Source organism: Penicillium solitum (assembly GCF_028829755.1).
Source record: "Penicillium solitum strain IBT 25940 chromosome Unknown utg000008l_segment0_segment0, whole genome shotgun sequence".
NCBI lineage: Eukaryota > Fungi > Ascomycota > Eurotiomycetes > Eurotiales > Aspergillaceae > Penicillium > Penicillium solitum.
This window is the reverse complement of record NW_027072127.1, coordinates 3,472,733-3,499,799: the sequence shown is the minus strand read 5'-3', so window position 1 is coordinate 3,499,799 and position 27,067 is coordinate 3,472,733. Positions and strand designations below refer to the sequence as shown.

Below are 27,067 nucleotides of genomic sequence, written 5' to 3'. Positions count from 1 at the left end.
TTCAGGTCTCAGCTCTCTTCTTGTCTCATCTCTCACCTTTTTTTTTTTTTTGTGCCGTATGACTTCACGATAGACTATCTCCTCACTCCGAGACCACCCCCTCCCTTCCCTCCGGGCCACCAAAAGCGCAACACCCTTGCAGCGCTCCTACACATAAGATGAAGTTTCAAATGCCGTCAGGCGGAAGCCTCGGACGGACGAAAAACATAATACATTTCGTACAAGGATTCATTATCTTCCTTGCATGGGCATTAACCATCGCTATCTGGACTAAAGGCGACGGCATCGATGGACGCACAGGCTGGTACTGGGGTCTGGTGAGTCTTCCATTCCTACGTTCCTGATATAAAAAAGAGTTCTTTCATTCTGACGTACCATCGCATGGCAGTGCTGGTTGAGTATTCCCGGTCTGGTCTACCTAGTGGCAGTGCCAATGTGGCCACGTGCTCGACGCTTCGGTAACGTGTATGCCTTCGCCTGTGTCGACATTCTCTATGCGATTCTTTGGCTCAGTGCTTGGATCTGTCTCGCTTCCTATGTTGCCCAAGGAAAGTCCAAGGGCTCGAGCAGCTCCGACGACAAGTCCAGCTCGGACTCCAAATCCACCACCAAGAGAGCCGATGACAAGAGCTCCAAGACCGGATGCGATAATTGGGCATACGGAAGCTCCGCCAAGTGCAAGCTGAGCGAGGCAACTACCATTATTGGTGTTTTCATTTTGTACGTGAATCCCTTCTTACTCCGCGACACAGAGGTGCTTTGAATGAAACTAACAACCAAAACAGCATCCTCTTCGCCATCACCGCCTGGATGTCCTTCCGCAACGTGGTGCACTTCCGTCGCACCGGAACCCTCCCCGACGCCGTCTCCGACCCCACCTTCGCCGCGCAGAGCAAAGCCGCCTTCTCGTCGAACCCAGCCCACGACTTCGAGGAGGATGAGGATGACATCCGTTCCGGCCGAGGAGGCGGCGGCATGGGCGCCTCGTCCCGCGGCGACCGCGATGAGGACTATGCGCTCCTGCACCAGAGCGAGGTGGATGACCTAGGTAGCTCGCACGGCCGGACCGCGATGCAAGGCTCCTACGATCCCACCGCCCCGGCCCCCGGAGGCATCCTCCATGATTATAACAACACCGGCTACGGTGGTGCGCACGGCCAGCACTATGCGGAGCCCTCTACTCAGTACAACCCGTCGGATTACACCCCGTCTGAGTATACTGCTCCCACTGGGTTTAACGGCTCGTCGGTGAACTACGGTAGACGGCCCAGTTAAGTAAAAGGTGTTGTCAGTGTACATGGAGGCATAGCTCAATGAAATACCCGGAGGATTGATGAGTTGTCTTGCTTTTTTTTGCGCCTTGGATATTGACCATGGAGCGGTGTTGGGCGCATCGCTGTTTACTCTGGGCTGATGCCCTTGTCTTTACTATGTTTCTCGATGGCCTTTTGGCCCTGGGATTACGATTATATGTCCTGCTTTTGTTGAATTGGATCTAGCAAAATATAGATGTATTGCATTGTCAAATTATATGTTCCAGTGGTGTTTTGTATATTAGAATATATTCGTGGGTAATATATGTAGATCATATATCTAGGGCTGAGATATGATCAATCTGTCCTAAACAAAGATCCTTTTTGGAGAATATGAGGTAATGGTATCCTTGCATTTATCTGATCCTATGACACTAGTTACCCTTCACCTTTCATGGTGGCTCATAGAAGAAAGAAAATAGGTTAGATAGCACCAGGTACCAGTATTCTGCCACCGCTTTCCATATCAGTGGGTTTATGGACAGCTTGCCCTCTTGCCATCATCATCTCTTGACAAGTACAAACCCAAATATTGACCTCAAAGTGAGCCCTGCTTTGTGGAAAAACTAGACAGTACATCTAGAATTATACCTTGTATGAATTAACCCATTCCCCCATCAGACCTTCCCATTCCACCACCAAAACACCTACCCAGTCACACCACAGCACATATACTAACAATTCGAGAAGCAATAACCGACTTTACAACCCCAACACCGAGACCTCCGGTCTCCCCAACCCCAAAAATGGCCAGTGAAATCGATCTCTACAACCAATACCCATTGTACATGGACCCAGCCACCAAAGCACTCTCACTCCCACACTCATCCGCCCAAACACCCTCTCAAACAGCCGCAATCAACACCGAACTGGAAGAACTGAACCAACTACACCGCGCCCTAATCAGTCTTGACCCACCCAACATCCCCCCGGCGCCCCTCCCCGTAAACCCCAAGCGCAGCGCACAGATCTCCAAACTCCGCGACAGCGCCAACGCCGCCCACCGCAAATCCAACTACGAAGAGGCAATCAAGCTGTACTCGTACGCCATCGACATGGGACTCAGCCGGCCGGGCTGGGAGCCTATTGGCGTTGCGCGCGAGGAGTTGTCTGGTCTTTATGCGAACCGCGCGCAGGCGCATATGGCGTTGCAGGCTTGGCCTGATGCGTTGGTTGATGCTAAGGCTAGTGTTGACTCAAAGCCGGTTGGGAATGTTAAGGCTTGGTGGCGCATTGCTAAGTGTCTTGCGGAGATGAGTCGCTATGAGGAGGCGCGCAAGTTCTTGCATAAGTCGCTGGATATTGAAGGGAAGGATTCTGAGGGTGGGAAGGAGTTGTTTGCGTTGCTTGGGGAGGTGGATAGGGCTTTGTTGCGGGGATTGTCGGCTTAAAATTGGTCTATCCTTGTTTTTTGTTTCGTTCCTGCACAGCTGGCCTTTTTGTTTCTGTGTGTTGGCTAGACTGTGTTGAGGCTTTTATGGTTTATTTGGTTTTGACTGCATGATTCCCTCCCTGTTGGGATGTTTCGAGGCGTTTATGTGATTTATATGTTGACTCGCGACACTCTCTGTCCGTTCATCTTTGCCGTTACTCGCATCAAGATTTATTATTCTTGTCACCTTCTAAGCTTGAAAACAAACCACTAAGCCTTAAGGGTGGACCTACGACGTCCCAGATTAGGCAAAGCATGGTCCTTGAGCCACATAGTTCCTTTTCAGCTGCCTTTGCTTTTCTACAAACAGATAAAAAGGTTCTTCATATAAGATAAAATAGTAAGAAGCTAGTAGCTTTACAAATAAGAAAAGTTAGGTCAGAATCTCCAGGGCTGTCTAGTATATATAAGGCCATCACCTAGGTATACAATGTACCTGTCCAAGCATATTCATTCCTTTCCAATCTTCTACCTCACGCCATCTCCACCACCTCCAGGGCTATATACACTCATTACTTCGTTTAGCTATCAAAATGAAGATTATCCGATTATCATCATCTTCATTTCAAGGTTCTCTTCTTCTTCACTTTGCAAGTAAGTAATAGTGGAAGAGTCAGATCCATTACAAAGGAGGACCTCCCGACTAACTAAATGCCCGGGACGCTTTTATAGGGATTCGCTCCCATGTCCCTGAATTACCCCTCCTCGTCCGAGGAAGTTCATACGGGTATGTCCCGAGTCCCGAGTAAGGAAAACGCCGGAGAAGCAAGTCCTAATAATGGAATGTGAAGTGTGAACAAACGAGATTCATCTCCCTCTTTGTCGCATTGGAACACCATACTTACATGGCATATGCGAGATCGTGTGGTGGATGCATAGTGTGGGAATCCAACATGGCACATATTGGATGAATGGGCGAACAAGAGTACCGCAAGCAATGAGTCTCATTCGGCGTTACAGCTGAAAGTGGAACAACTTGAAGCTCGAGTGGAACAATTGGAGAAAACCTGAACTGTACGAATGGCTTCATTGAAGTTCTCCTCGTTTTCTATGCTGCTTCGCTTCTTGTTCATTGGAGTTCAAATTCCAAGCCCCCTTGTTTCTCTTTTCTGTCTTTCTCAGGATCCGAAGAACGATGCCTGAGCTTCGTTTTGAATGTCTAAGATCTGTTGATCGCTATTGTGGTGTGTGTGTAGTTGATGTTTTCACTTACACGATTAATACTATATTAACTTGTCTCCGGTCTCTTAGTATCCTGACACCATGCTAACATGGTGTGTAATAGATAGCTAATCTTCATAAAGGGCAGAAAAATATATTGGATTCCAGAAAGTTTAGAAGGCAAGAAAAGTAATTTATATACAAGAAGTGCACGCTGAGAAAACCACCAATCCAAAGCAACGTCGAATCTCATCAAATCAAACCAAAACACTAGACCCATCACTCTTCTTGCAGGCACAAGAGCTGGCGTTAGCAGCCACCTGGGTCGGTGTACGTGCAAAGCTAGGAGGCACATCAAGGACCGGGTTGCGGTCAAAGAAGTTGCGAGGACGCAGAAGAAGTGTCATTGGCTCCGCAGGCATGATCGGGTAATCCTCCGGCGCAGGGAAATGTGTCAGACCGAAAGTGTGCCAGAGTACAACATCGGTGTTATCAATAGAGCAACTGGGACCAGCAGCCTCGATCCACGCGGGTAGACCCTCCGAAGGCTCGCCGGAGGTCTGTGGGACGTGGCGACCAGCTGGATGGACTTGGTCGTCGTCGTCTAGAGAATTAAGTCAGAAAGGGAACAGAATATAAGAAAGGGAAATGATGAAACTCACATTTAGTGACATGGACGGCATGGCGTGCGAATCCAGCTCGCTTCCAGACTAGTCCGCCGGCCTTGGGGAGCAGGGGAGGAGCATCACGGCTGACGAGCTTGTAGCTGACGGGCTTCTTGCTGTATGGGTTCAGCTTGTTGGTATTGGCCATGTCCCAGGTACGACTGGTAGACCCGTCATAGTCGGACATAGCCTCGAGGGGTGTGGAGTACTTTGTCTTTTTGGCGTAGAAGGCGTTTCCATATTTGTTCTCAGCACTGCCGACTTCGCCGGGTCCTTGTACTGCGTCTACCTGGAAGACGGTATTGCTTGGCCCATCGATGTTCGGGTCTACACGGAGACAGAACAGGTGCTGGTGGTTGTGGGCGTTGACGCCCGGGTACACCTCAGTTCCCCAGCCCTTGGTATCCTCGCCAGGGTTCATGGCGTAGGTGTTGAGGATTCCAGTCAGCTTGATCTCGAGTTGGATTGTACCGTCCTGGTGGAAGATCCAGTACACGCAGTACTCGTAGTTTGCTGCGGTGAATATCTGCGAGATGATGAGCTTTCGGCCGCGAGTTACGACCATCGACTCGTCGCGGAAATCAGTGTGCTTGAATAGGATGCCGGCGTCTTCTTCGTGGATGCAGATGGCGTTCTTGATGATTGTGCTAGCGCCGGCACGGTTGACGAATGCCGCGTCCATGTAGTGGATTGCGCCCTTGCAGTCGCATCCCAGTGTAAGGCTGTTGGTCATGTATCCGCCGCCGTACTCGCCCAGGTCGAATGCGTGCTTGCGTTGGTGGGGATGTTCCGGATTGCCATATGGCACGACCATCTCGGCTAGTGAAAGACGCCAGAAGACAGGACGCACATTGCCCTTGTCGTTGAATGTGATGTTGTTCAGGACAATGCCTTCGCGGTAGTTGAAGCCGACGTGAATGTTCCAGTTTTGCCATTCGATTGTGCGTCCCTTCACCTCGAAAGATACCCCCTCTGGCTGGGTGATGTGAATTGGCTTAATGTCGGTGCGGTATCCACCTTCTTTCTCGACTGCGGCTGGGTGGTAGTTGTTTGGAGCGGCCTTGCTGACCGGTCTCCGTACAGGTGGCACGTCAATGTGGATGATCTCCTTGGTCTCGGCGTTATAGATGGGACAGAAGTCCAAGGGATAGGTATATTGGGAGTCATCGGGGTGAGGGCGGTAGTACATAAGGGCTTGTTGAAGACGGACACCGGTTCCAAATCGCTCATCGTATCCAATTGTCCATGCTAGAACGCCATTCGATTAGCATCAATCTCCGATAAATGAGGGAAGTTCACTTACGGTCACAGTAGACTTTGTGCATATCCTCCTTCGGAATTCCAATAATACCACATTGCTCGATGACCTTAGCATCCTTGCGTACAACATGTTCAACCTCCTGCAAATCCTCCATGGTGATCAGAGGCTGAACATTCGGCGTGTGTTGCCACTTGATGATCTTCTTCTGGTCCAGATCAACCACACCATCGTAGATCTTACCGCCAGGTGCAATGGCAACAATATCAGCGGCTCGAGCAGGGCGAGGAGCATTCTCTGGATCAGCCACCCAGGCCATCATATGGGCCTTGCGGGGCTCATCTAGAGTGACCGCATTGAAGTTGAGCGAGCCATGCTCTTTGCGGACAATGCCAACAACCGCATCAATTTCCACTGTAGAAAGAGGATCAAGTGGGTGAGGCGGCGGCGAAGTGGCGCTGACCTGGTGAGTCAATTGCTGTAGTCGGTCGAGAACCATGCTGTGCGAAAGGTATATAGATGGAGATGATTTCAATGTGATGAGAGTAAAACGCCAACCGAGTCAATCAGTCGCTGGAGAGTCAAAGACAATAACTCGCTTGGTTTCTCCTTCAGATCCGGGCTTGCAGACTATTTAACAAGCAAGTGGTATCTCCATATGTCCATAGCGTTGGAGGTATACTTCCATCCGATTAGATAAAGCCTATTTGCGGAGGCCGGATCCGATGTCCTGATTGGGATTAGCGTTCTATCTCCAATCCCAAAAGAGCCAAAAAATGCGTGTCTGCATCTTGATATTGATATCATCTCTGCATTATTCATGTCGTTTGTCACATCGCGGGGTAGAACTAGACAATTCGCATGAGCGTCCTCAATTGGGATCGCACACTTGACCTCAATGGCGGTTTAGACCTGCGGGCCTTGTCACCCGAGAATATGTCTAGATATATTGAGAATATCCCATAAAATGTTACGAAGTCCACTGGGACAAGCCGAAAAGAGCCCACGAATCTACAAAACCAGGCCAAATTGAGCGAACAGAAGCCAGAATTCCTATACATAGGACACAGACAGGTCCGATCTAGCTACAAGAAAAGAAAAGAAGAAAAAGCGACCTAGATCACAAGAACGAAAGGCACAAGGCCAGAATAGAGCCTATCAACGCCTCGTAAATGGATTCAAAACCAGCCATATCAAACGCCAGGCACCTTCCTGCCCAACACCTTCGTCCAGACGCAAGAACCCGGCACAGGGAACGAAACCTACGCAAGGCCATAGGCGTGAAGACAATGCCGAATATTGAAGAAAAAGAACACGATGTTCTCGTGTCTATGTACATACATCATATCATATCAACCCCAGGTGCTTCAGGGACTGTGTCTCATGCCCGGCCCATTTGATAGGCTCCGGGAGTCGGGGCATTGTAGCCAGCTCCGTGGTGCTGTGGTGTGTGGGCGCCAGCTCCGTGAGACCCAGTATTGGGAGTGCTGGGGGTACCGCCCGAGTAAATGGTGGCACCATTGAGGTTTGGCGTTTGCTGGGCCATGTTGTAGGCCACTGCGGGCATTTGTCCGTTGAGGCCCCAGATTTGGCCGGAATATTTGCTGTCGTCAATTTCCCCTCCGAAAATGAGCTGGCGCGTCTTCCAGTAGATCTCGCCGGTCACTAGGGAGTCTGAGCCAGCCTGGTGAGCAATTCCAACGCGTTTGACGCCAAGTTCATCGGCAATATCTTGCAAACCAGATTTCTGGCCTAGGTTGGTCAGAATCTGTGCTGCAGCCTGAGTGAGAGGAGAACCGTTGACAGCCTGATTGCGACCAGCATGCTTCATGAGGTACTTGATGTCGTAAAGTGATGGGAAGAAGATGGTAAGAAGCTTGTGGAACTCCTCTTCATTTTCTGGAAGCTGGGAGCAGAGCATGATCTTCATCAAGTAGCCAAAGTCGTACCCGGAGTGGAAAGAAACCCAGTGGACGTCATCCAACAGCACCAACCCGGAGCTAATCAGAAGAGCGCCGAACTCAAAGGGATCAATGCCGTTCTTTTCGTGCATGGCGAAATCGATTCCAGATTTGGCAAGCATGGCTGTTGACTCCTGAGCGTACATGTCTCCTTCGAGTGAAAATCGGAAGTTGAACTGCCATGTGCAGGGAGCGGGCACACCATACGCTTGCCCATTGGCATCAGTGCCTGAGGCCGGGGGAACCTCTCCTTCGTCATTGAATAAAGTGATGCCTAGTTGGATCATCTTCAGAAGATCGACATTGCATCGGAGGGTCTGATAATGGTAATCTGCTTTGTTCGAAAATGAGCCGATCGGCCGAGCAACAATACCAGGGAATTCGGTGTCCTAGGCTCTAGTCAGTAAACGTTATTCACAGGAGACATCTGTAGTTGGTCCTTACCATGCTGATGTAAGGGTACTTGTCGACCAACTGCCTCAGCACCGCCATCTCATGGGCCAGGTTGTGCTTCCAGACATCTCTAATTCTTGACTTCACTGCACCACCCTTTGCTTCGAGCGCTAACCGACCGTCGTGACCCTGGTGTAGTTGCTGTTGTTGCATTTGCGCACCGCGCGCGAATCCCATCTGTGCCGCATGACTAGCCAGACCGGTGCCGCCGCCATCACCTGCACCAGATCCCGGAAAACCGCCTACCGCCATACCATTTGCAATTCCGCCGGATAGTGTAAAAGGGTTGATGTTGGTATTCGGATTGCCTGCGAAGCCAGGATGACCAAGCGAAGGGGGAGGTAGCGTATTTCCAGATTGTGCGTGTGCGGGGTGTTGAGATTGGAGGTGAGCTTGTTGTATGTTGTATGGAGCATTCAAGCCAGATGGCCCATATCTGCCAACGGGAGGTGGCATTTTGTTGTCTCGAAGATGCGCATGCATCGATGAAGTGACAGTTTCGTCCCTCGAAGGCGGGAGAGCTACTTGGTCTACCGTATTCGGTTAGCGCGCGTAATTGCCAAGCACACCTCTTTTCCTCATCTTCGGCTCCTCACTGTGTCACTTTGCGGTTGATTGCGGACTAAGGGACCAAGTTACAGCCCTTTACATCTTGTTTCTTTTTATTTCCGTCTTTCAGTAATATTCACTACCGGATAACTCCCACAATGCCCGCCCGTAACCCCACCGGTTTCGACCTCGCCCAGTTCAAGGCCGCGGCCTCCCCATCTTCCGTCTGGGCCAAGCGGGATCCATGGGCTCGCAAGTACGTCAAGTGATGCCGATGTGATGCCAATTGTGGTAGGCACTAATGTGTTATAGTGAGGCCTGGCGCTACACCGGCCCCTTCAGCAGAGCCAAGCGCTTCAGAGGTCTCTTCCCCGGTTTCGGTATCGCGTCTGTCGCTTTCGCTGCCTACTGCACATACGAGCACTTCTTTTTGAAGGATGATCACCACCACGGCGATGCTCACCACGGTGACGGTCACCACTAAAAGGTTGTCTCTGGAGACCAATTGAGAATGCCGCCGACCGACGGATCATCGAGCGGAGGACGTATACCCCAGGCGACAAGAAAGAGTCGTCTCGCCCCCGCGAGAACCACAGCCGGGTTTTGGATCATAGCGCCTACAGCTTTGCCGAGTCCGGGAGCTTTTGTCGTGTTAGGGCGGAGATGCAGCTTCTCGTGGCTCATAAGGAGCGTAGCTTCCAGATGGCGCTTTGGGTTTGATTTGTCGAATGTACATAGCTTTTGTTCCACCACTACAACCAGATGTTTCTTTATTGTTCCATCATCGACTCTACAGGGGTTTTGCCATCATATATCGTGAGCTGGTTATCAAGGTTGGTTTGGCTTTGAGCTTCTATAAACACGTAATATCATTATCGACATGAACCCCCACTATGTTTGGGACCTCCAACTTTTGTTTTTCCAGGTTACTCCTCGAACACGAGCGAGATACCATCATCACCGGCAGTGACAATACGCTTTCCATCCAGACCCTGTACGAAGCCCATGATGCCACCGGCTTGCTCGCCCTCGTCATTTTCCGTGGCACCCATGTGTCCCTTCCACTCCTGCATCAATCCCTGAGAAGCGGCGGCGGTACCACCGCGTGCGTCCCAGCGTCGGACTACACCATCCAGGCCGACAGATGTGAGCATCCAAGAGCGGTTCTGGTGGGCTGCGGAAGCATTGGCAAGGGGTCCTGAGACAGTGGCACCGAGTTGCTTGCTGCTAGGCAGGAACTCAACCTTGACAACGGCGCTTCCCTCGTGGGCATCCCGAATGTGCCGACGGACCGCAAATCGATGGGCCGCATCATACATCACAATCGAACCATCCACAGATCCGGCAGCAAGGAGGGTGAACGGAGCCTGGGAGAATGAGAGTGACTCAATGTTGTCGGTTTGAGTCTGCAATGCAGCCATGATAGTGCCTGCAGCGGTTGAAGTGGCAGCCTGCGAGGGTGCGTTTTTGCCCTTACCCTTGGTTGCAGGGGCACTTGCTGCGACTCGAGGAAGGCCAACGATTCTAATGTGACCCTCAGCACCACCCACTGCAGCAATACCACCGCTGGGGGAAATGGCAATGGTGTAAAGACCACCCTCCACGGCGAAGCGCTGATCCTCCGCATTCAATCCAAGGATGGCATTGGTACCCGGGGAGTACTCGATGCCAGCGGCAGCAGCAGCTCCGAAGACGTCGTAAACAAAGAAGCTGCCGTCCTCAGAAACAGTGGCCAACAGATTGCCATCAGGCGTCCATGCGCCTGCAGTGCATGATTCGGTGTGAGAGAAGAAGGTCTGGATGATGGAGATAGGCTGGCCCGGGTCGGTATGATCGATACGGAAGACCCACGCGCTGCCGTCATTGGAACCGATGGCGATGACATTTTGCGTGCTTTCATTTCCCTGCTGGTAGGGGCATACGGCCATCCAATTGATCTCTTCCACTTCCTGGACCTCACCAAAGAACTCCCATGCGAGTCCGGTTTTCTGAGGTGTAGTATCCCGATAAGCTCGCAGCTTGCCATCCAGGCCCGCCGTAATGGCATACTCTCCTGCAGGCTCGGTGAAAACCACGGCATTCACTGTGTCAGTGTGTCCGTCGAGCTTGGCCAGAGGCAAGAGAGACTCGCGCTCCTTGGGCTGAGGGTTTGATTCATAGCTCGATGGGAACACAGGACGCGGTGCGGGTGTCGAGTCAAAGATGTATGCTGTGTCATCGCCAGAACCGGTCATGACAATGTTGTTGTGAACCGGGTGCTGCGCAACGCAGAATACAGAGTCTGAGTGCGAATCGAAGTGTGCTGCGGAGTCGTTTTGGAAGGTGATCTCATCTTCGATGGTCATATTCTCGTCGGCGTATTCTTCGTCTTCCCCCTCCGACATGGGGTGATCCTCATCACGATCGAAGATTTCTTCAGCATCGTCGGCCTGCAAATAGTCCTCCTCTCTATTCTCGTGATGCGGGTCGTTTGAAGACATTTTTTTTATTTTTCTCAATTCGTGGGTCGGTGGGAGACGAACAATATGAAGTTGAAAGGAGTGATTGATGAACAGTCACTCGTGATACGGCCTGTTCCTAAACAATATTGAAGCAAGAAGCAGGTTGTTAAGGCAACTTGAAATGCCCTCGATCTTTTTTCTTACCTCCCCGCTTAGAAATCCACCCACCCCGCGGCAGAGTATGCTCTGCGTCTTACCGCTTTAGTGACCGCTTTTGCGTCAGGGCGAAACGCGAAATAGCCTCATTGGAGGGTTTGGCTGGATTTATTGGATTTTCTGTGAATATATGGCCACAGTCCCGATTGTAGACTGTTTAATTGCAGGTTGCATTGATTATTTGCATTTACCTAGGTGTTTCAAAACGGGAAGAAACCATGAACCCCTTACAGGAGTCTTATCCATGTGAGCAATGCGACAAGGTATTCGGGCGTAAACACCATCTGAAGCGCCATATCCTAACTCATACTCGCCCGCAACTCCATCTTACTTGTGAGCAGTGCGGTACAGCACTGACACAACAATGCTATGACCGGGGACATATTGGGTCGAAAGAGTTTAAATGTCGCTTTTGTCCGAAGTCTTATACTCGAAGGTATGGCATAGTCTCTGCGCTGCAGGCACTTCCCATTCATACATCGTTCCAATTCTGATCTCCCGCAAACATTAGGCATAGGCTCGTGGCTCATTTGAAGAAACACCATGAAGGGAAAAACATAAAAACAGAGCCGTCGGACCAGGCGAGTCCTTTATCCCCGCAGAATATTCAAGATCCGAGCTCTGTCTCCTCAAACATACGTACATCACCTTTCCCATTGAATGAAAATGGAACAAACCAAACTACTCCAGGTCTGGCCTTGCCTGCTACAGACTCCACTATTCAGGATCAGATTGATGTCTCGCATGATATGGAAATATCAGACGAGTCAGAAAATGATGAGAACGGCCCAGCATCGCAAGCAAGACCGCCTGTTAATCCTACACGTGCCCGAGGCCCTCGTCCGCGTGTCCCAGGATCGGGTGCTCGTACTCGTGCCCCTGCTGTCCCTTCTTCCCCTGTTGCTCCTGCTTCAGCCAGCTCTTCTAAGCCAACTCGGCAGTTGAAATCATCACTTCCCAAATTGCGGCGTTCAGATGAGCGCTTCTTGTTGCCTGAATTCCGTTACAATGTGATAACCAACGCCTCAGTATATGGGTCACTTAAGTCATACCTTGTGAGCCTGGGGGAAACGGAAGATGGGACATTTCCATGGTGGAGGGTCATCCAGGACTTTGTGCACTTGTATTTTGAACACTTTGACCATGAATACCCTATGGTTCACCCATATGCTCTAGAATTCGGGCATGACAAATCCTCATGGATGGTACTTTTAGCAGTGGTCACTGTTGGGAGTCAATATAGCGCTTTCGGCAATGCAAGTCAATTTTCAGCATCTTTCGGGGAGATCCTGTCTCAGGCAATAGAACAAAACGTAAGTTCATTTCCCAGTGAAGACCCATACCTCATATTAATCAAATCAGCGGCCTCAATCACCCGAATCAACAACTTTATCCTATGCACAAAGCGTATTCCTTAGTGACGTCTCCCTTATGTTTGGCGGGTCGCACAAAGCCCAGTTGAAGCTGCAGTATGAGCGAAATGTACTTGTCACCTTGGCTCGTGCCTTGAAGGTTGATCCATGTATGAAAACAAAAGCGTCACAAGCTCCAAGACAATGGAGATCTTGGCTGGCAAGAGAATCTCGTATACGTCTACTTCATTGTATCTTTCGTGTGTTCCACCTGCGACAACTTTGGAAGCCATGAACGCCTCACTGATCCTTTACCAGAACTTGAATGTCTTCAGCTCGTCTTATTCGATCGTCAGCCTATATTTGCACAGCATGAACTCCCTGAGGAGTTCCCCTGTCGCCAATCACTGTGGTGTCGCAGGAATGCCGACAATTTCGTCCATGTATACCGGTCTGATCAAAGTGAGCCAATGTTATTTGTTGTCGACCAGATACCTCGGGATTGACCATAGCTTTTAGATCTATCGCAATCTGTATCCACGCAACTTGAGGTCAGAAAAGCCAGTGAAACCATGGCAGGAATGGATGCTTATCGCCGAAATCTCTACATTTTGTCTCTTTACAGCGAGGAGAGATTGTTCCTTGACAAAATGTCATATTCTTCCATCTGGAAATCGAGTCTAAGTTCTCAAGTCACCGGCGTGCCAGTTCCGGATCAATGGGCTCATCTTACACCAACCCCTTCAGCTCTGCGCGCAATGATGTTTCGATCGATGGACGAAGTATTTGCAGCCATCCCCGCCTCAGCAAAACCCGACTATATTGCCGCTCGGGATGTCATTCATCATGTACTATCCCTTCTCCGGGTAGTATCGCTTCACATGCTCGAGTCATTTTCGGGATGGCAAGACGACGAAGCTGACGCCGATATGTCAAGAAGGAGCCTGAAACATTGGATGGAAAACAATGCATCTATGGCCAGGAAATGTCTGTGGCATGCTGTATGTGTTTTCAGCACATTGAAAGTGAAGCAGAAATTTGCCTGCCATGATCCTCTCTGTTTCCTGGTTGCTTTCTTCTATATATGGGCATTCGATACGCTCATGGTCGCTCCTGAACTCGAAAAGCCACAAGCTTCAAACAAGGAGATCCGCTTGCTAGACACTAGGGAAATTCACATTTGGATTGCTGAAGGGCCAAATACTCCACTCAATCTGGTTGGGGTCGGCAATCTGACGGGCAAGACAAGCTCCTTGCGTCTACTCATCGAGGTGCACCAAATATTCTCAAAACGCAAGTCCTGGTCTGGGCTTTGCCGTGGCCTTGCGTCTGCAACTGATCAAATCCTGAGCAAACAGACAGCTCCTCAGGAAGTCTCTCAAGTGGCCCCTCCGGGAGATAGCAATGCCCAAGTGGCATGAAAACCTTGTTACTTACTCTCTGAAATAACATACTATCCATCCAGGGCTATTTTAATGATACCCGAAGCTTCGAGGCAGTCGAATTTCAAAGGCCTCTGAACCAGTGATTCCGACATGTCAATCCATCTTCATTTTAAACTTCCATCTCAATCAGACCAATATTGGCGGCAAATAACTATAGTAAAACAGGATATTAACATCAAAGGTTATACACACATGTAGAAAAATCTCTTGCACAAAGTAACTAGTTATGTTTACCACCTTCACGTACGCCTAAGAATAACACCTAAAAGAACATCTAAAAAGACATGAGAAGGCCGCATAAGCGGCCGACTATTCTTGTAATGAAAAAGAAATTGGACTATCTACAAGTGGACCTAGATACATATGTACTCTTATAACAAAAACAATCCTTGGCGCTTCTTCCAAGATTTGCAAAGATCAAGCTCTAATCAAAGCTATGCCAACCATTTTTAAATCTTGCTGCCTGCCTTTCTCCGTGCCTCCTTCTCTTGATCACGGAGCAATCGGCGAAGAATCTTACCACTCGGGCTCTTGGGAACAGCATCCACAAATCTGATACCTCCCTTCAACCACTTATGACGAGCCTTGTGGTCTTCAACATACCTCACGAGCGCTTGGGAGACCGATTCATCCGACCCTGCCGTGGGGGACTTGACAACGATGGCCTTGGGGACTTCTCCGGCGCGATCATCTGGAATAGCGATAACAGCACAGTCGGAGACATCGGGGTGGGCGAGGATATGGGCTTCGAGTTCGGCAGGTGCGACTTGCAAACCCTAGGAATGACGTGTTAGACTGGTAATCTTTCTGTCAACCGATGGCATCACGAACCTTGACCTTGATCAACTCCTTAATCCGGTCGACAATAAATACGTGTTCGATGCCCTTCGGGCTTACACGAATAACAGCCTCATCTCCGGTAAGCATCCATCCGTCCACGAATGTTTCCTGGGTGGCTTTTTCGTTGTTCAAATAACCCAGCACGACACTGGGGCTTCGGACCACCAACTCGCCTGGTGTGTCGTACGCTGTGATTTCCTCGTTTTCGGGCGTCACAATGCGTGCCTCGACTCCAGGGAGCAAGGCACCGGATGAGCCTAGCCAGATATCGTCGGGGTGGGTCGAGCTTATGACCGTGGATGTTTCAGTCAGACCTATGCGTGAAAATGTCAGCTGTGTGTCTATGAGAAGCGCCAATGATCACATACCGTATCCTTGGCGGATCAAAACGTTCGGGTAGAATTTGAGGAAATCGGTTGCTGTCTCCATGCCCAGGGGTGCCGCTCCCGTGAACAAAAGCCGCACCGAGCTCAGGTCGTACTTGGAGCACACGTCTTGAGTGCCCAGCATGTGAATGATGATCGGAGGTACCTAAGTGGTTGCGGTCAGCATTTGACAGGATCTTCTCATCGGCAAAGATATGCTCACCAGGAAGAGAGTGGTAATCTTATAGTATTGAATGGCGTTCAGGTAGGATTTCAATTCGAACTTGGGGAGAACGATTGTTTGGTCGCCCCGGTATGCACCGGCATGTCCAATGACCACAAGAGCATAGATATGACTCTGCGGAAGGAGACCAAGAGCAACCTCAGTACTCGTGGGCTTTGTGCCCCCACCATTCCGATAGTTCTGCTCAAATGCCTTGATCTGAAGGGTATTGGCAATCACGTTGCGGTGTGAGATCTTCACTCCTTTCTGTTTTGCACCGCATTATTAGCTAAAGTGTTATTCAAGTGATTAGGATAGGACACTGCTTACCGGCAATCCAGATGTTCCACTTGAATAGCACAAAAATGCTGTTCGTCGGGCTGCCTCACCCGCACTCCATCGCAATTCATCCACTGGCGGCAGAGACTTTCCAGCCTCGATGAGCTCAGAAACGGACACGTATTCTGTTGGAGGCTTCGCGCCACCAAGAAGCTGCTCGGGTACATCGAGTAGGTAGATCCGGCTCCTCGGGAGACCAGCCTTGGCTGCAGCTTCCAGTGAGATAGAGAGGAGAGGAACGCAAGTAACCAGGGCCTTGGCCTTGGAATCAAGCAGCTGATGTGTCAGCTCGGCGGCGGAGTATGATGCATTGGCGGGAGTGAGAACACCACCCAATCTGTGGACGGCCCAGAATAGGGGCAAGGAATCGATCTAATGGCAAAAACAAAAGAATAAGCTCCTTTCTATTCTGCTTGTTCTTGATACAAGATTTCCACCTACAGTGTTGAGGGCAAACACAGCTAGTGTCTTATCCCATTCCGACCCTTCATTTGGCGCCCAACCAAATTCTTTTGAAAGACTACGAGCCAGCGAGTCAACGTGATTGGCTACCTCTTGTGACGAGTATGACTTCCCGCTGATGCCGCATGTGTATGGGTCCCGGGAACTGGCGTGTGGCACTCGTCCATATTTCTCATTGAGCATAAACTCGCTGATAGGGATACTATCGGGAATTGAGTCCAATTGACCCGACTCCTTTGAAGGCAAAAACACCATTTTTCTTTTCCAACTTCTCGAAGTTGCAGCGATCGGTATAATCTAGGAGGTTTCGGCTATTTTTAAAATGCGGTTAGCTGCAGCCAGGTCAGCACAATGGAGTCTCACTCACGATTTAAGACAATAATGGGAATAAACAAGAATTTAGAGAACAACTAATAACCAGCTGAGGGGAGACTTATGAAAAGTGACGGGTGCGGGGAACTTCGGCAAACGTGGCGATGATCCCCAAATGGTTATACCGCTAGTACCTAGGTAGGTATGGAGTAGTTTGCTTTTAACCGAAATTGGGTAACCGGCCTAAATTTGTGCCGTTCGACTCGGTGGGTATTTTGCGTGCTTTAGGCTGCTTATAGTTGGAGTTGATACCGCCAAGACCAGAGTTACCTCGGTCTATACATATCCGAGGGTATTATCTACAACATGCTCCATCTAATATTAGCTTTAATTGGTCTACACTAAGAATTGGCTTCGGTTTCTAATGAATAGAAAGTCGGGATTATCCCGAGAAATTAATATATGTCTCCTAAACTTGCATTAAAAGCAGAATGCTCGATTTAAAGTGGCCTTGGCGTGTAGATCATCAAATCCTCATTCGCCCCCGCGGCCGGCTTGCCTATTTAGACTGTGCCGAGTACGGCGGATTTGGACCAAATTTGACAAATAGGTGTTACTACCTATATAATGCACTCTACGGTTTAAAATAAAGTCCTAGGCGATAGTATAAATATCTAGCTAATACACTCTCGAGGTTTGATTTCGAGGTCTTCTTATATAACAAGGGCTTATAGATACGCCCTTGTTATATAGTTGGTTATGGATCCTATAAGCCCTTACCAATATTACCTGTTATTAGTATAAACTACTCTACCTTTATATTCCCCTTGGTGAAAAATAGTAGCAAGTGGTAAAATTACTATTTATTCTGGGGTCTTTTTTTAACTTACTGTTGCTGGCTCCGGTTACCCGGAGGTCTCTTCACTAGCATTATCCTGCCCGTTTGTCCGCTAGGTTTCGAAACGGGGGACCCGTCACAGGCAGCAATCTCATCGCTTAGAATGTGCTTGTTGAAGCCAGTATTGAGATTCTCTTCCAAAGAATTTAGGATTCATTAGCATCATTCTATTATGCATCTCAAAGAACCTGTTTCATTTCCCGCTTACGCCTAAGTCAGATGGGATTGACGCTGACCGGGTTGTTAGCTTTATGATGGTCTAGACTCCGCAATACTCCGGAATCTCTATTCGGAGACGTTGGTTAGAAAGTTATCCCGATACACATTTTCAATTTCTCTTGCGGCTCTAGCAGTGCCGTAGATCCCTGCAAATCTACAGAGCCAGAGCCAGAGCCACATACCCTGTCACTTGGGCACACACGATTCTGTTTTGCTGAACCAAGTCAGTTAGTCTACTACGATACCGGGGCTGTGTTTTCTTTGTGGTACTCCCACGGCCTGGAGAGGTACTTTGAGTTTTCCACCCAGTAGCATTAGTCAGTGAGCAATTCTTTGTTACTTCTTATCCACGCCGATTCCCTCCGGAAATAAACACATAAAGCTCAGCAATCACATATTCGTATTTCTTATATATTAACACCCAGCGAGCCGAGCTCTAAACCCTTGCTATCATCCAAGACAGAGAAGTGTAAAGCTAGCGAAGCTAAAGCGGCAGAGGTCGAGGCAGCATCGATACTACACCAAGACCAGGAATTTGTTTCAACTTGTGACGGCTGCTTTCGGTCAGCTTCAGCAGGACACGGTGAAGTTTCGAGGCGGAAATGTCTCTTAGAAACAAAATTGACGAGGAATTCGAGCTCACCGTTGGTGATAGCCGATATCTGTTGATCCCTGAGAAGGAGGTATTGCTCCAGTTAGCCCTATGCACTATTTTATCTTCTTAAGCTAAGTGAAACCCACTAAAACTTTCTCGGCGACATCAGCTTTGAGGGAGAAGGACCTGCCTTGGTGCTTGTGTATACAACTGTTGCTGGACAAAGCATAACTAAGGCTGCTATACGTCAATTCCGCGCGAATGTCCTCGACAAAGACGATGTTTTCCGCTCTTCGTTCTATGCCAACTTGATTTTCTACGGAGGCAAACAGCATGAGATTGAAATTGAGCCTGAAGCCTTTTCTGAGCTAGCCGCATGGAATGTACAGACTCAATCTTCTCTTGCCACCCGCGCTCAGAATTCCTCTTGGACCATATGTGTTGGCGGGAGGCAAAACCTGGCAACCATGGAGAATATATGATGACTTTAACGCGTGCTTCATGACTTCATTCAAGCCTTCACCAGATGACCCTCATAGATAAGCAAATTCTCTCTCTATCCTTTTGCAGAGAACCCAAGAATAACACCTTGATACTTTAGTTGCACTCGATGCCCCAAAGGCCGGCACCAATGGCAGAGTCATTGTACCATCACGTTGCTACTACAACCCTTCTCCATCACGACCTTTCGATGGAGCCCGAATTAGCGTGAAAGACAACATCGATATCGCAGGCCACAAGACCACGCTCTGTAACCGGGCATGGATTCAACTTTACCCTGAAAAGTCCAAGAATGCAGCCTGTGTCAAGAAGTTGATCGAGGCTGGGGCAGTGATTGTCGGCAAAGTGAAGCTGCAGGCAATGATTATGCGCGAAGAGCCCCTGGAATGCGTCGAGTTTACCGCACCATTCAATCCCCGTGCGGATGGGTATCAAGTTCCCTCTGGAAGTAGTCATGCAAGTGCCGCTGGAATTGGTTCCTATGCCTGGTTGGACTTCTCTCTGGGCTCTGATAGTATGTGCCTTCAAACTCCGAAGTCAAACATTGTCTAACTTAAATCAGCCAATGGAAGTGGCCGGAAGCCTGCTTCCTTTAATGGATGCTTTTCAATTCGGCCATCTACAGGGATCACGAATAACGAGGGAGTGGTTGCTTATTTCAGGTATGTATCGGTTGTTTCTCTAATGGATCAGAAGCTGGATCTCGAGTATCTGATCTAGGCAATTTGACATGCCCGTCTTCTCCGGTCGAGATATTTCTCGGTTCGCTGAGTTCATTTCGGTGTGGTATGGAGACTCTCCAACGCATCGAGCTCCTGGGAAGGTTCAAAATCCAATATTGCACTAGCACTTACAACCGCTTATCTCTTTATAGGCATCGGTCAAGATTCTCTATCCATCTGACTATCTTCCAACTCCAAATCCGGCACAAACCCAGGTTGTTGACAAATTTTTCTCTGGCCTTGAGTCCGCTCTGGGTATTAACCGGACAGAAATCTCTCTAGCCGAGCTATGGGAAAAGCATTGTCCTGATGGCGAGCAACATAGAGACATTGCGACGTATCTCGAATTTGTATGTTTTTGTCGAAATTTTATCTAAAAAATATGCCATTAACTAGGTTAAGGCCGGAATCTATCCTTTCTATCACGATCAATACCATAACTCAGCCGACTTCAGGAATCAATACAAAGACAAATATGGAAAGCCTCCATTTGTTCACAGAGCTCTGCATTAGCAATGGTGAATTGCTAGTGCCGAATAAAATATAATAGGTCAATAGCTAATTAGCTTACTCAGAAATGTCGGAAAAGCAATCTCCCAAGAGGAGTGCGACGAATGTTGGCGCCGATCTGAGATATACCGGCACTGGCTCCTAGAAAACGTATTCAAAGCCGATGATGAGGACACCGTCACCGTTATGATCCTCCCCATTGGAGCTGGGAAGCCAAATTACCGTGATGCTGAGCTGCCGTAAGTGGTTACGTTCTTCGAAAGGTCTGTGATACTGATGAAAAGTCCAAGGCCAAACGGTCTGTTGAGCGGATATGTTGCACTTAATATGTCTCCGATAACGCGAGCGCCGGAAGTAACGGCACCAGGTAAGTAAGAAACAGTATCCAAGCATGGACAATCTGCTTAACAGTATCATAGTTGGCGATATCGCGTACGATTCCATTGTGACAGAGAGAGAGGAGCCTCTTCCAGTTGCGGTGTCAGTGATAGGACCACCTGGCACAGATCTGATCCTTGTTGATCTGGTCGAGAAAGGGATGAAAGGTGCATGCTTAGCAACTGAAGTTAAGACGGGAAGCTCCATGTATTGAATCCTCTCGTCCGCAATTTGGGAATGCAGTTTTTGTCGTGACTCGTGCCAGCAACAGTAGTTTCGTAGTCATATTTCTAGGTGTATCGAAATACTCTCCCACAAAGAACTAACAAGTCAAAATGTGTTCGGGTTCTTATATAATTTGAGCCTAGTGTCAGAACAGGACTACATCGAAGTGCATGGTGCAATGTGAGATATTGATTGAGTAGATGAAGAAGCTAAGTTGAGACTAAGGAATCTAATACCTATATTATGGGTTGACATTAAAGCTGAAGTAGGAGGTTCATATCTAATTCTCAAGCCACGCTAATTGGTAGCAGCTTTGGGATTCGAGAGTTTCCAACTGCGATTAGACCACGCTCTCCCGATTCAACTTTGCTTGTAGAGAAATAGAATCCTCTGTATTCACCGACTCATTCTTTCCGTTCATGTGTTTGAAAAAGTGCCCCGGGTGTGTGATGCTGAGGGCTAAAACGGCCACAACGCACATCCTGTACGATTATCATTAGCCTTTTGATTTTAAATAGAGACCGGATTTTTTTCAAGCGTACGCAGATTCAAAGATGATGAAGGTGGGTTCGTCTTGCATAATAGAATTCTGCCATCCACCCGCCATTTCCGCGATACTAAATCACGAATCAGTATTAAGAAAAACCGTAGCATGTGAGATGCACTTACCGGTAGACACATCGTGCATAGGTTGTTAGAAATGCCACCACCATGCCACCACAAAAGACCCGGAAATTCTTGCTCATCCAAACATTCTCAGCTTCTACCGACAAATGACGCCCTTGTGCCTTCTTGATACGCCAAAAGTATTGTGCCCACAGTAATCCAAACGCTGTCAGAGTCACCACCTGCCAGACAATTCCAGCCAACATGATATCACCTCCAAGGGAAGAGTCGTCGTCGGTGGTGGCTGTGGCTGCAAGACCACCACCAGCTCCTTGAAGAACTAGCGATACTATATCACAAGGGACGAATATGTAAGGATACCATGCCGCTCTGAGCATCGAGTACTGACGTCCAAAAAGATTGACTACATGCTTTAGCGTCAAGTAGATAGCGGCCGACCAAAAGGCAGGCGCAAGTACCAGGGTGCAAATCTGTGTTTGAAACCCGACATCGGAGTATGCGTTACTGTGCAGCATAAGTCGGCCAACGTACCCTATCCAAATTTGTTAAACTTGATCTTGATGCTCCAAGTAATTTCAGGGGCCTATTGCGGTTGAAACAAGCGAATTTACTTACCGATGACCTCTGAGACGGCGCCTAGAGCCACAGGAATACCGAAAGACCACATGCGCCATTTGAGCACCTGGACAAGCTGGACCAGACCAAGAATCCCAAAGATGGCACAAAAGGCGATGCTTGCGGCGAAGTTGGGGGCATATCCAATGATAGTACCTTCGACCGGACATTCAGGAGTTACTTTCGTACACTCAATTGGTGCCCCATCTCGAGTGATAAGCATTGTGATGAGAAGACTTTATGGCGAATTGATGTCGAGATCCAGAGTTTATATTGATAGGAGGCTTGTTGGAATTTCCCTTTACTTGAAGGGATTGCTCTCACCTTTATAAATTTCACTACCACGCCCTTCACAATGTTTCTTGACTTCGCCGTGGTGTTGAAATCCACTGATCTTGGCAATGAGCTGAAACTACACTAAGCCAGGGTTTATTGTCGGTCTAGGCTGCAACGAACTGATTTGACCTATAACGTGAGAGGACCATACGGAGGGTGGGACTCTACGTACAACAACTCAACAGAGTCCAACGGACATAAATCATGAATATGGGAGCCTCATGGCAATGCAAAGTCGGAGGTGGGGAGCTATCAGCGGCGCCATTTGCCAAGAGCGACTCATTACGGCCGTATGAATTTATAATTCTACTCGTATGCGGAAATCCTTCAAAATCGTGGCTCCAAGTTCGCTAAATTAAACTTTAGCCTATTTTCGTTAAGTCCGGCTGTATGCCCTTTACGGAGATATCTAGATGTCCATCTTACGGCCGTAAGATTATAGAAAATCATTATAATCGGTATTTCAACCCACTATTATTAGTTACAACCCACCTCTTTCCAATAACCATTGCTGTCGGCCTAGTCACTTGGAGATAAATATCCTTAGAAGTATCTCGCTTCACCTTCGAGAAGTTATAGCTATAGCTTAGCTCATGGTCTCGCACCCCAATAGGTCCTTATTTGGAGAACCGGTTTTGTGGCACTTTTAGTTAGAGACAGACCAGTATCATCCTTTTTACTAACGAAACTGGGACTTCATGCTGCTTCGCATGGCGGCAAAGTGACTCGCATAAGAGGCTAGGAAGTTGGGGGCCATGGGCCTGATGTGAGACCGCCAAGACTCCCGAGATCCTCTCCGCCACTGACCAAGCTGCCGGTCGAGATATTGTGCTCCATCATCCAACTTTTAGACACGGGTCTGATATCGATCCACGCGAGGGATACTAGGACTTTGTGGTGGTAAATGGCCCGCAGTTCTATGTGCCATCATCAACGTAGCGCCAGGAGTAATAAAATCTGGCCTATGTACTCAGCCTTCTAATGTTCAGAGAGAGAGAGATATATATATATCGGCGTGGAAGTCTGATTCCATGGGACGGTATTGACCATATTAAATTGATAATTGATACAAAAATAGAAGATTATATGCCAATATCAGGCAAGCTGACTAATTTGATCTCTTTATGGTAATTTGGGTTCCCGCGCGGGTTACCCGTAGGCCGTGGGGCCCGGAGGGGATGAAAACCTACCCCAAACCCGCGTTCGGCGAGATCTAGTCTCAGCGTATTGGGATTAATATCCCAATATCAAGAGGAAGTCAATCTGAAGCCACCATGGTGATGTGGGATCATTTACTAGTTACAGCCTCAATTTGCTCAATAGTGGCGTCTCATTGGCCGATTTATGGGGGCTAACTATTTAGCTTTGTCTGACGTCCCACCGTGGGACGTCGCTAATCCAGCCTGTGTTATTAGCTTATCACTTGTCCTACTCCATGGAACCTTTGCGTGATATCTAGCAATATCATTGAGTGTCCCCTAAAATGCCGACTCTCGCGTGTTTTTCCGATGGAGCTCATCGGCAGCGCGAGTCTCCCAATACTGGAAATCTCTCAGGCACCGATGCAACCGCGGCTAACAGCGCACCCAAACCGCAACAAAAGGCCCGGCGCCGAAACCGGGCGATCCACTCATGTCTTGAGTGCCGTCGGAGGAAGATGAAATGTGATAGGGAAGTATGTATACCCCGACCCCCATATCGGAATCGCCTAACAAGCCAGATAGAATCCATGTCAAAATTGTCGCACATTGCAACAACAATGCATCTATGTCACTTCTGTGAACCCAGATACCCAACTACGTCAAAAATTGACCGAGATGAAGGAGGCTAAAGATGCAATCGATAACACTCTTAGAGGAGATCAACCAGGATCCGCAAAAGGTGGCTCACGGCGAAAGCGAACAAGAAAGCCCGAAGAGCCCGAAGAACCCATGAGCGATGATTCGGAAACTTCCGTTGATAATGGGCATTTGGAGCCGACACCGCTAGCAGTTCAAGACGCAGCCTACGCGGACGAAGCGGATGATGTTGAAGATGTTGGCTTTAGGATTGGCAGAATGAGGATCGGAGAGAGGATCGGAGGCCACTACCGTCCAAAGGCTGCAGAAGAGGTGTGTTACAGTACCTGTTTTCATCGGGTATTATTCTTCATGACTGATATATGCTACAGATCTTGCTTTACCTTCAACAGAATCCCAGAAGGTCTTCTCCCTCAACACCGTCACCGAGTCCCCCTGGCATAACAGAGGACTTTTTGCGACCAGAGCCGTATTTCATGGTGCCTTCTTTCAATTTGTTGTTTACTCAGGCTTCTTCGGGGGATTCTTTGACTCGGTATCTCCCCCCTCGTAGTGCTGCAGACAAATTGATGGAATGCTATTGGGATGCGGTTCATCCAGTATCCCGAGTTGTCCACCGACCTTCATTCGTTCAACGATACGAAACTTTGTGGGAGACAATAGAGAATGGGTGTCCTGTGCCCCCATCGCTTGCAGCAATTGTTTACTCCCTGCTATTCTCTTCTTCAGTTGCGATGTCCGAAGAACAGATTTCAGAACTTTTCCAAACCTCCAAGCAACATTTGAAGGATAGCTTGCAACTGGGTACCGAGCTAGCTCTCGGTAGAGCTAACCTGCTTAGAGCGAGCAAGATTGAGACTTTACAGGCATTCGTTGCATACTTGGTAGGATTCTAATATTCCTAATGGTATGACTGATTTCTCATGTATAGTTTAGCTTTCAATGTGCGTCAACGGGATATCTCGCGCTCACTCTGTTTTGACCGGTATGCTGATTCGGCTGGCCGAGTGCATGGGGCTGCATCGTGATCCTACTGAGTTTGGATTTTCTCCCACCGAATGCCATACTCGACGCTTAGTATGGTATCAAGTCTGCTATCTTGATCTCCAGACAAGTTCGATCCAAGGCCCCCGCCCGTTCATTCACGGGGACGGATATACAACTCAGCTTCCTCTGGATGTGACTTCGTTCCAAGCATCCACGGATAAGCCACGAGCTTGGAACGACATGATATTTTCTTTGGTTCGATTTGAATGCGAGGAAATGACTCGACGAAACATAGCATTACGCAATAGACTTGACCAGAAGAAGCTCAGCCTAACAAAAGTCTTATCAAAGATAGAGGCTTTCCGCATTGAGATGGATGCTAAATACGGCCCTTATTTCAACGTATCGTCTCCAAGTCCGATGCAGAAAATGACCAGTCTAGTGCTTAAACTTTTCACAAGCCTCTTATACATCAATATCCTAAACCGATACATGACCAGTGTCGCATATCGGATTCCCGACAGGTTGCGCCAAATAGTGCTGACCAAAGGCACCGACGTTTTGGAAGCCGCGGTGGAACTAGAATCAGCAAAAGACCTTCGGAAGTGGGCGTGGTACAGTTCTTCTTGGCAGGAATATCACACCGCATTTCTCTTGCTTCTCGAGGTTTTCTTTTTTCCGATGCGCAGAGAGTCAAGCCGCATATGGTGTTGTCTGGATTTTATTTTTGCGGATGTTATCTCAACTCTCCCTCCTCCGCTGGAACAAAAGGGAACGGCGCCGAACGTTCAAGAAATCGTTGCACAGCGAGACATGAAAGCGAGATATTTGCTGATGTTGATTGTCGACCATATGCGTGCTTACCAAAAAGCGAAAGGAATAAAGACACCAGTCCGGTTCAAAGACTCGATGATTATCCTTCCGCCCCAAAAGGATGGTGATGATTCCGATCCTAGGATGCCACTCAACTATGCACACGGGGAACCAAAGGCCGAATGCAATGCTCGATATGCTTCAATGCCTCCAAGCGGTGTCATGCCTGGCTATGCTGAAGTACAATCACGAATATCCCAGCCACCCACGGAAACGCCACTAGAAAGTGGAACTGGACCTGCCAATGAGTACTTGAATACTCCCAGCAACACAAATAGTACTTTGGGGACTACTATCGGAGGGTTCTCTCCTTTTGGAGATTCATTGCTTGACAATCCGATGCTTCACTCAGGTCACAACAACTCCTCAACGAACACAACAGGGAGCTCGTCGGCAAGTTATGGTGAAATGAATGGACAGCCGGATTATATAGGTTCACAGATGCTAGAGATCGACTGGGTAACTCATACTATCTTCACTCCTCACAGTGATTTACTGACAGGCCCTACAGAACCTTTGGAATACCATATTCCCACCACAAATCAACGATGGCAACCTGGACATCCCCGATGATTGTTTGTGGAGTATAGGTGACAGTTTTGACCAATGGACATTCTAGCAGAGCTGGCTTTTCGTTTGGCGAAACTCCTTGCTCATTTTTTCATGGACCAGTAGCACCCAGTATTTTTTTTAAAAAAAAGGAAAAAGGCGATTCCTCCCTTGTATACCAGATTTGGAATGAAGCGTAGACAATTTCAATGGTATTTCATCCCAAGTTGATCTTTGGAAAATTAGGACAACTACCTTATATTGACGACCAGTCGATACCTGTCGTGTTTCCCACCCCTTGATAAGAATTAAAGTGCCACGTCTCTGCCAATCTTGGGCTGACAAGTGGTTGGCATTTGCAGATGCTAAGTCTCTGAGCGTTTTAAGGGGCACTGTAAGATCCAATCATAATACACCGTAATTCAGCTGAGAGGGTCCATGCGGTG

General features: G+C 48.5%; 11 protein-coding genes across 11 annotated transcripts; 6 read left to right on the top strand and 5 right to left on the bottom strand.

Moving 5' to 3' along the window:
- Positions 1-158: 158 nt before the first annotated feature.
- N7455_010626 (MARVEL domain-containing protein) lies at positions 159-1,275 on the top strand (the record flags this gene model as incomplete). Its single annotated transcript, XM_040954909.2, has 3 exons — positions 159-317; positions 389-720; positions 786-1,275. The coding sequence occupies 3 exons, from the start codon at positions 159-161 to the stop codon at positions 1,273-1,275; spliced, it is 981 nt and encodes a 326-aa protein (XP_040814589.2).
- Positions 1,276-2,059: 784 nt separating this feature from the next.
- N7455_010625 (uncharacterized protein) lies at positions 2,060-2,704 on the top strand (the record flags this gene model as incomplete). The annotated part of the gene is made up of 1 exon (XM_040954947.1): positions 2,060-2,704. One exon carries the CDS (start codon positions 2,060-2,062, stop codon positions 2,702-2,704), a length of 645 nt encoding a protein of 214 aa, XP_040814557.1.
- Positions 2,705-4,163: 1,459 nt separating this feature from the next.
- Positions 4,164-6,328, bottom strand: N7455_010624 (peroxisomal copper amine oxidase; the record flags this gene model as incomplete). Its single annotated transcript, XM_040954998.2, has 3 exons — positions 4,164-4,510; positions 4,569-5,819; positions 5,875-6,328. 3 exons carry the CDS (start codon positions 6,326-6,328, stop codon positions 4,164-4,166), a joined length of 2,052 nt encoding a protein of 683 aa, XP_040814743.2.
- An 882-nt stretch (positions 6,329-7,210) lies between these two features.
- Positions 7,211-8,726, bottom strand: N7455_010623 (CCR4-NOT core DEDD family RNase subunit POP2; the record flags this gene model as incomplete). Its single annotated transcript, XM_040954822.2, has 2 exons — positions 7,211-8,179; positions 8,235-8,726. The coding sequence occupies 2 exons, from the start codon at positions 8,724-8,726 to the stop codon at positions 7,211-7,213; spliced, it is 1,461 nt and encodes a 486-aa protein (XP_040814690.2).
- A 9-nt stretch (positions 8,727-8,735) lies between these two features.
- Positions 8,736-9,542, top strand: N7455_010622 (NADH dehydrogenase [ubiquinone] 1 beta subcomplex subunit 3). The gene is made up of 2 exons (XM_040954857.2): positions 8,736-9,048; positions 9,105-9,542. The coding sequence occupies exons 1-2, from the start codon at positions 8,951-8,953 to the stop codon at positions 9,274-9,276; spliced, it is 270 nt and encodes an 89-aa protein (XP_040814535.1). The 5' UTR covers positions 8,736-8,950; the 3' UTR covers positions 9,277-9,542.
- Positions 9,543-9,718: 176 nt separating this feature from the next.
- On the bottom strand, positions 9,719-11,272 carry N7455_010621 (WD40 repeat domain-containing protein; the record flags this gene model as incomplete). The annotated part of the gene is made up of 1 exon (XM_040954957.2): positions 9,719-11,272. One exon carries the CDS (start codon positions 11,270-11,272, stop codon positions 9,719-9,721), a length of 1,554 nt encoding a protein of 517 aa, XP_040814683.1.
- Positions 11,273-12,198: 926 nt separating this feature from the next.
- Positions 12,199-14,222, top strand: N7455_010620 (uncharacterized protein; the record flags this gene model as incomplete). Its single annotated transcript, XM_065606493.1, has 4 exons — positions 12,199-12,762; positions 12,812-12,931; positions 12,987-13,263; positions 13,321-14,222. The coding sequence occupies 4 exons, from the start codon at positions 12,199-12,201 to the stop codon at positions 14,220-14,222; spliced, it is 1,863 nt and encodes a 620-aa protein (XP_065460456.1).
- Positions 14,223-14,695: 473 nt separating this feature from the next.
- Positions 14,696-16,730, bottom strand: N7455_010619 (acyl--CoA ligase; the record flags this gene model as incomplete). The annotated part of the gene is made up of 6 exons (XM_040954792.2): positions 14,696-15,022; positions 15,078-15,400; positions 15,455-15,617; positions 15,675-15,941; positions 16,005-16,385; positions 16,455-16,730. The coding sequence occupies 6 exons, from the start codon at positions 16,728-16,730 to the stop codon at positions 14,696-14,698; spliced, it is 1,737 nt and encodes a 578-aa protein (XP_040814705.2).
- A 1,776-nt stretch (positions 16,731-18,506) lies between these two features.
- Positions 18,507-20,824, top strand: N7455_010618 (uncharacterized protein; the record flags this gene model as incomplete). The annotated part of the gene is made up of 9 exons (XM_065606492.1): positions 18,507-18,598; positions 18,669-18,882; positions 19,121-19,514; positions 19,563-19,662; positions 19,721-19,823; positions 19,875-20,072; positions 20,281-20,471; positions 20,523-20,599; positions 20,652-20,824. 9 exons carry the CDS (start codon positions 18,507-18,509, stop codon positions 20,822-20,824), a joined length of 1,542 nt encoding a protein of 513 aa, XP_065460455.1.
- Positions 20,825-21,175: 351 nt separating this feature from the next.
- Positions 21,176-22,300, bottom strand: N7455_010617 (RTA1 domain-containing protein; the record flags this gene model as incomplete). The annotated part of the gene is made up of 4 exons (XM_040954921.2): positions 21,176-21,317; positions 21,378-21,452; positions 21,505-21,994; positions 22,078-22,300. The coding sequence occupies 4 exons, from the start codon at positions 22,298-22,300 to the stop codon at positions 21,176-21,178; spliced, it is 930 nt and encodes a 309-aa protein (XP_040814603.2).
- A 1,521-nt stretch (positions 22,301-23,821) lies between these two features.
- N7455_010616 (Zn(II)2Cys6 transcription factor) lies at positions 23,822-26,691 on the top strand (the record flags this gene model as incomplete). The annotated part of the gene is made up of 5 exons (XM_040954812.2): positions 23,822-24,088; positions 24,138-24,524; positions 24,584-25,096; positions 25,149-26,531; positions 26,584-26,691. Exons 1-5 carry the CDS (start codon positions 23,897-23,899, stop codon positions 26,689-26,691), a joined length of 2,583 nt encoding a protein of 860 aa, XP_040814565.2. The 5' UTR covers positions 23,822-23,896.
- Positions 26,692-27,067: the final 376 nt, after the last annotated feature.

Excerpts from the sequence above, each read along its gene's own strand:
- N7455_010622 (XM_040954857.2), top strand. The coding sequence starts at position 8,951 with ATGCCCGCCCGTAACCCCACCGGTTTCGACCTCGCCCAGTTCAAGGCC. Across the intron at positions 9,049-9,104 it reads CGGGATCCATGGGCTCGCAA|TGAGGCCTGGCGCTACACCG; the intron begins GTACGTCAAGTG and ends AATGTGTTATAG.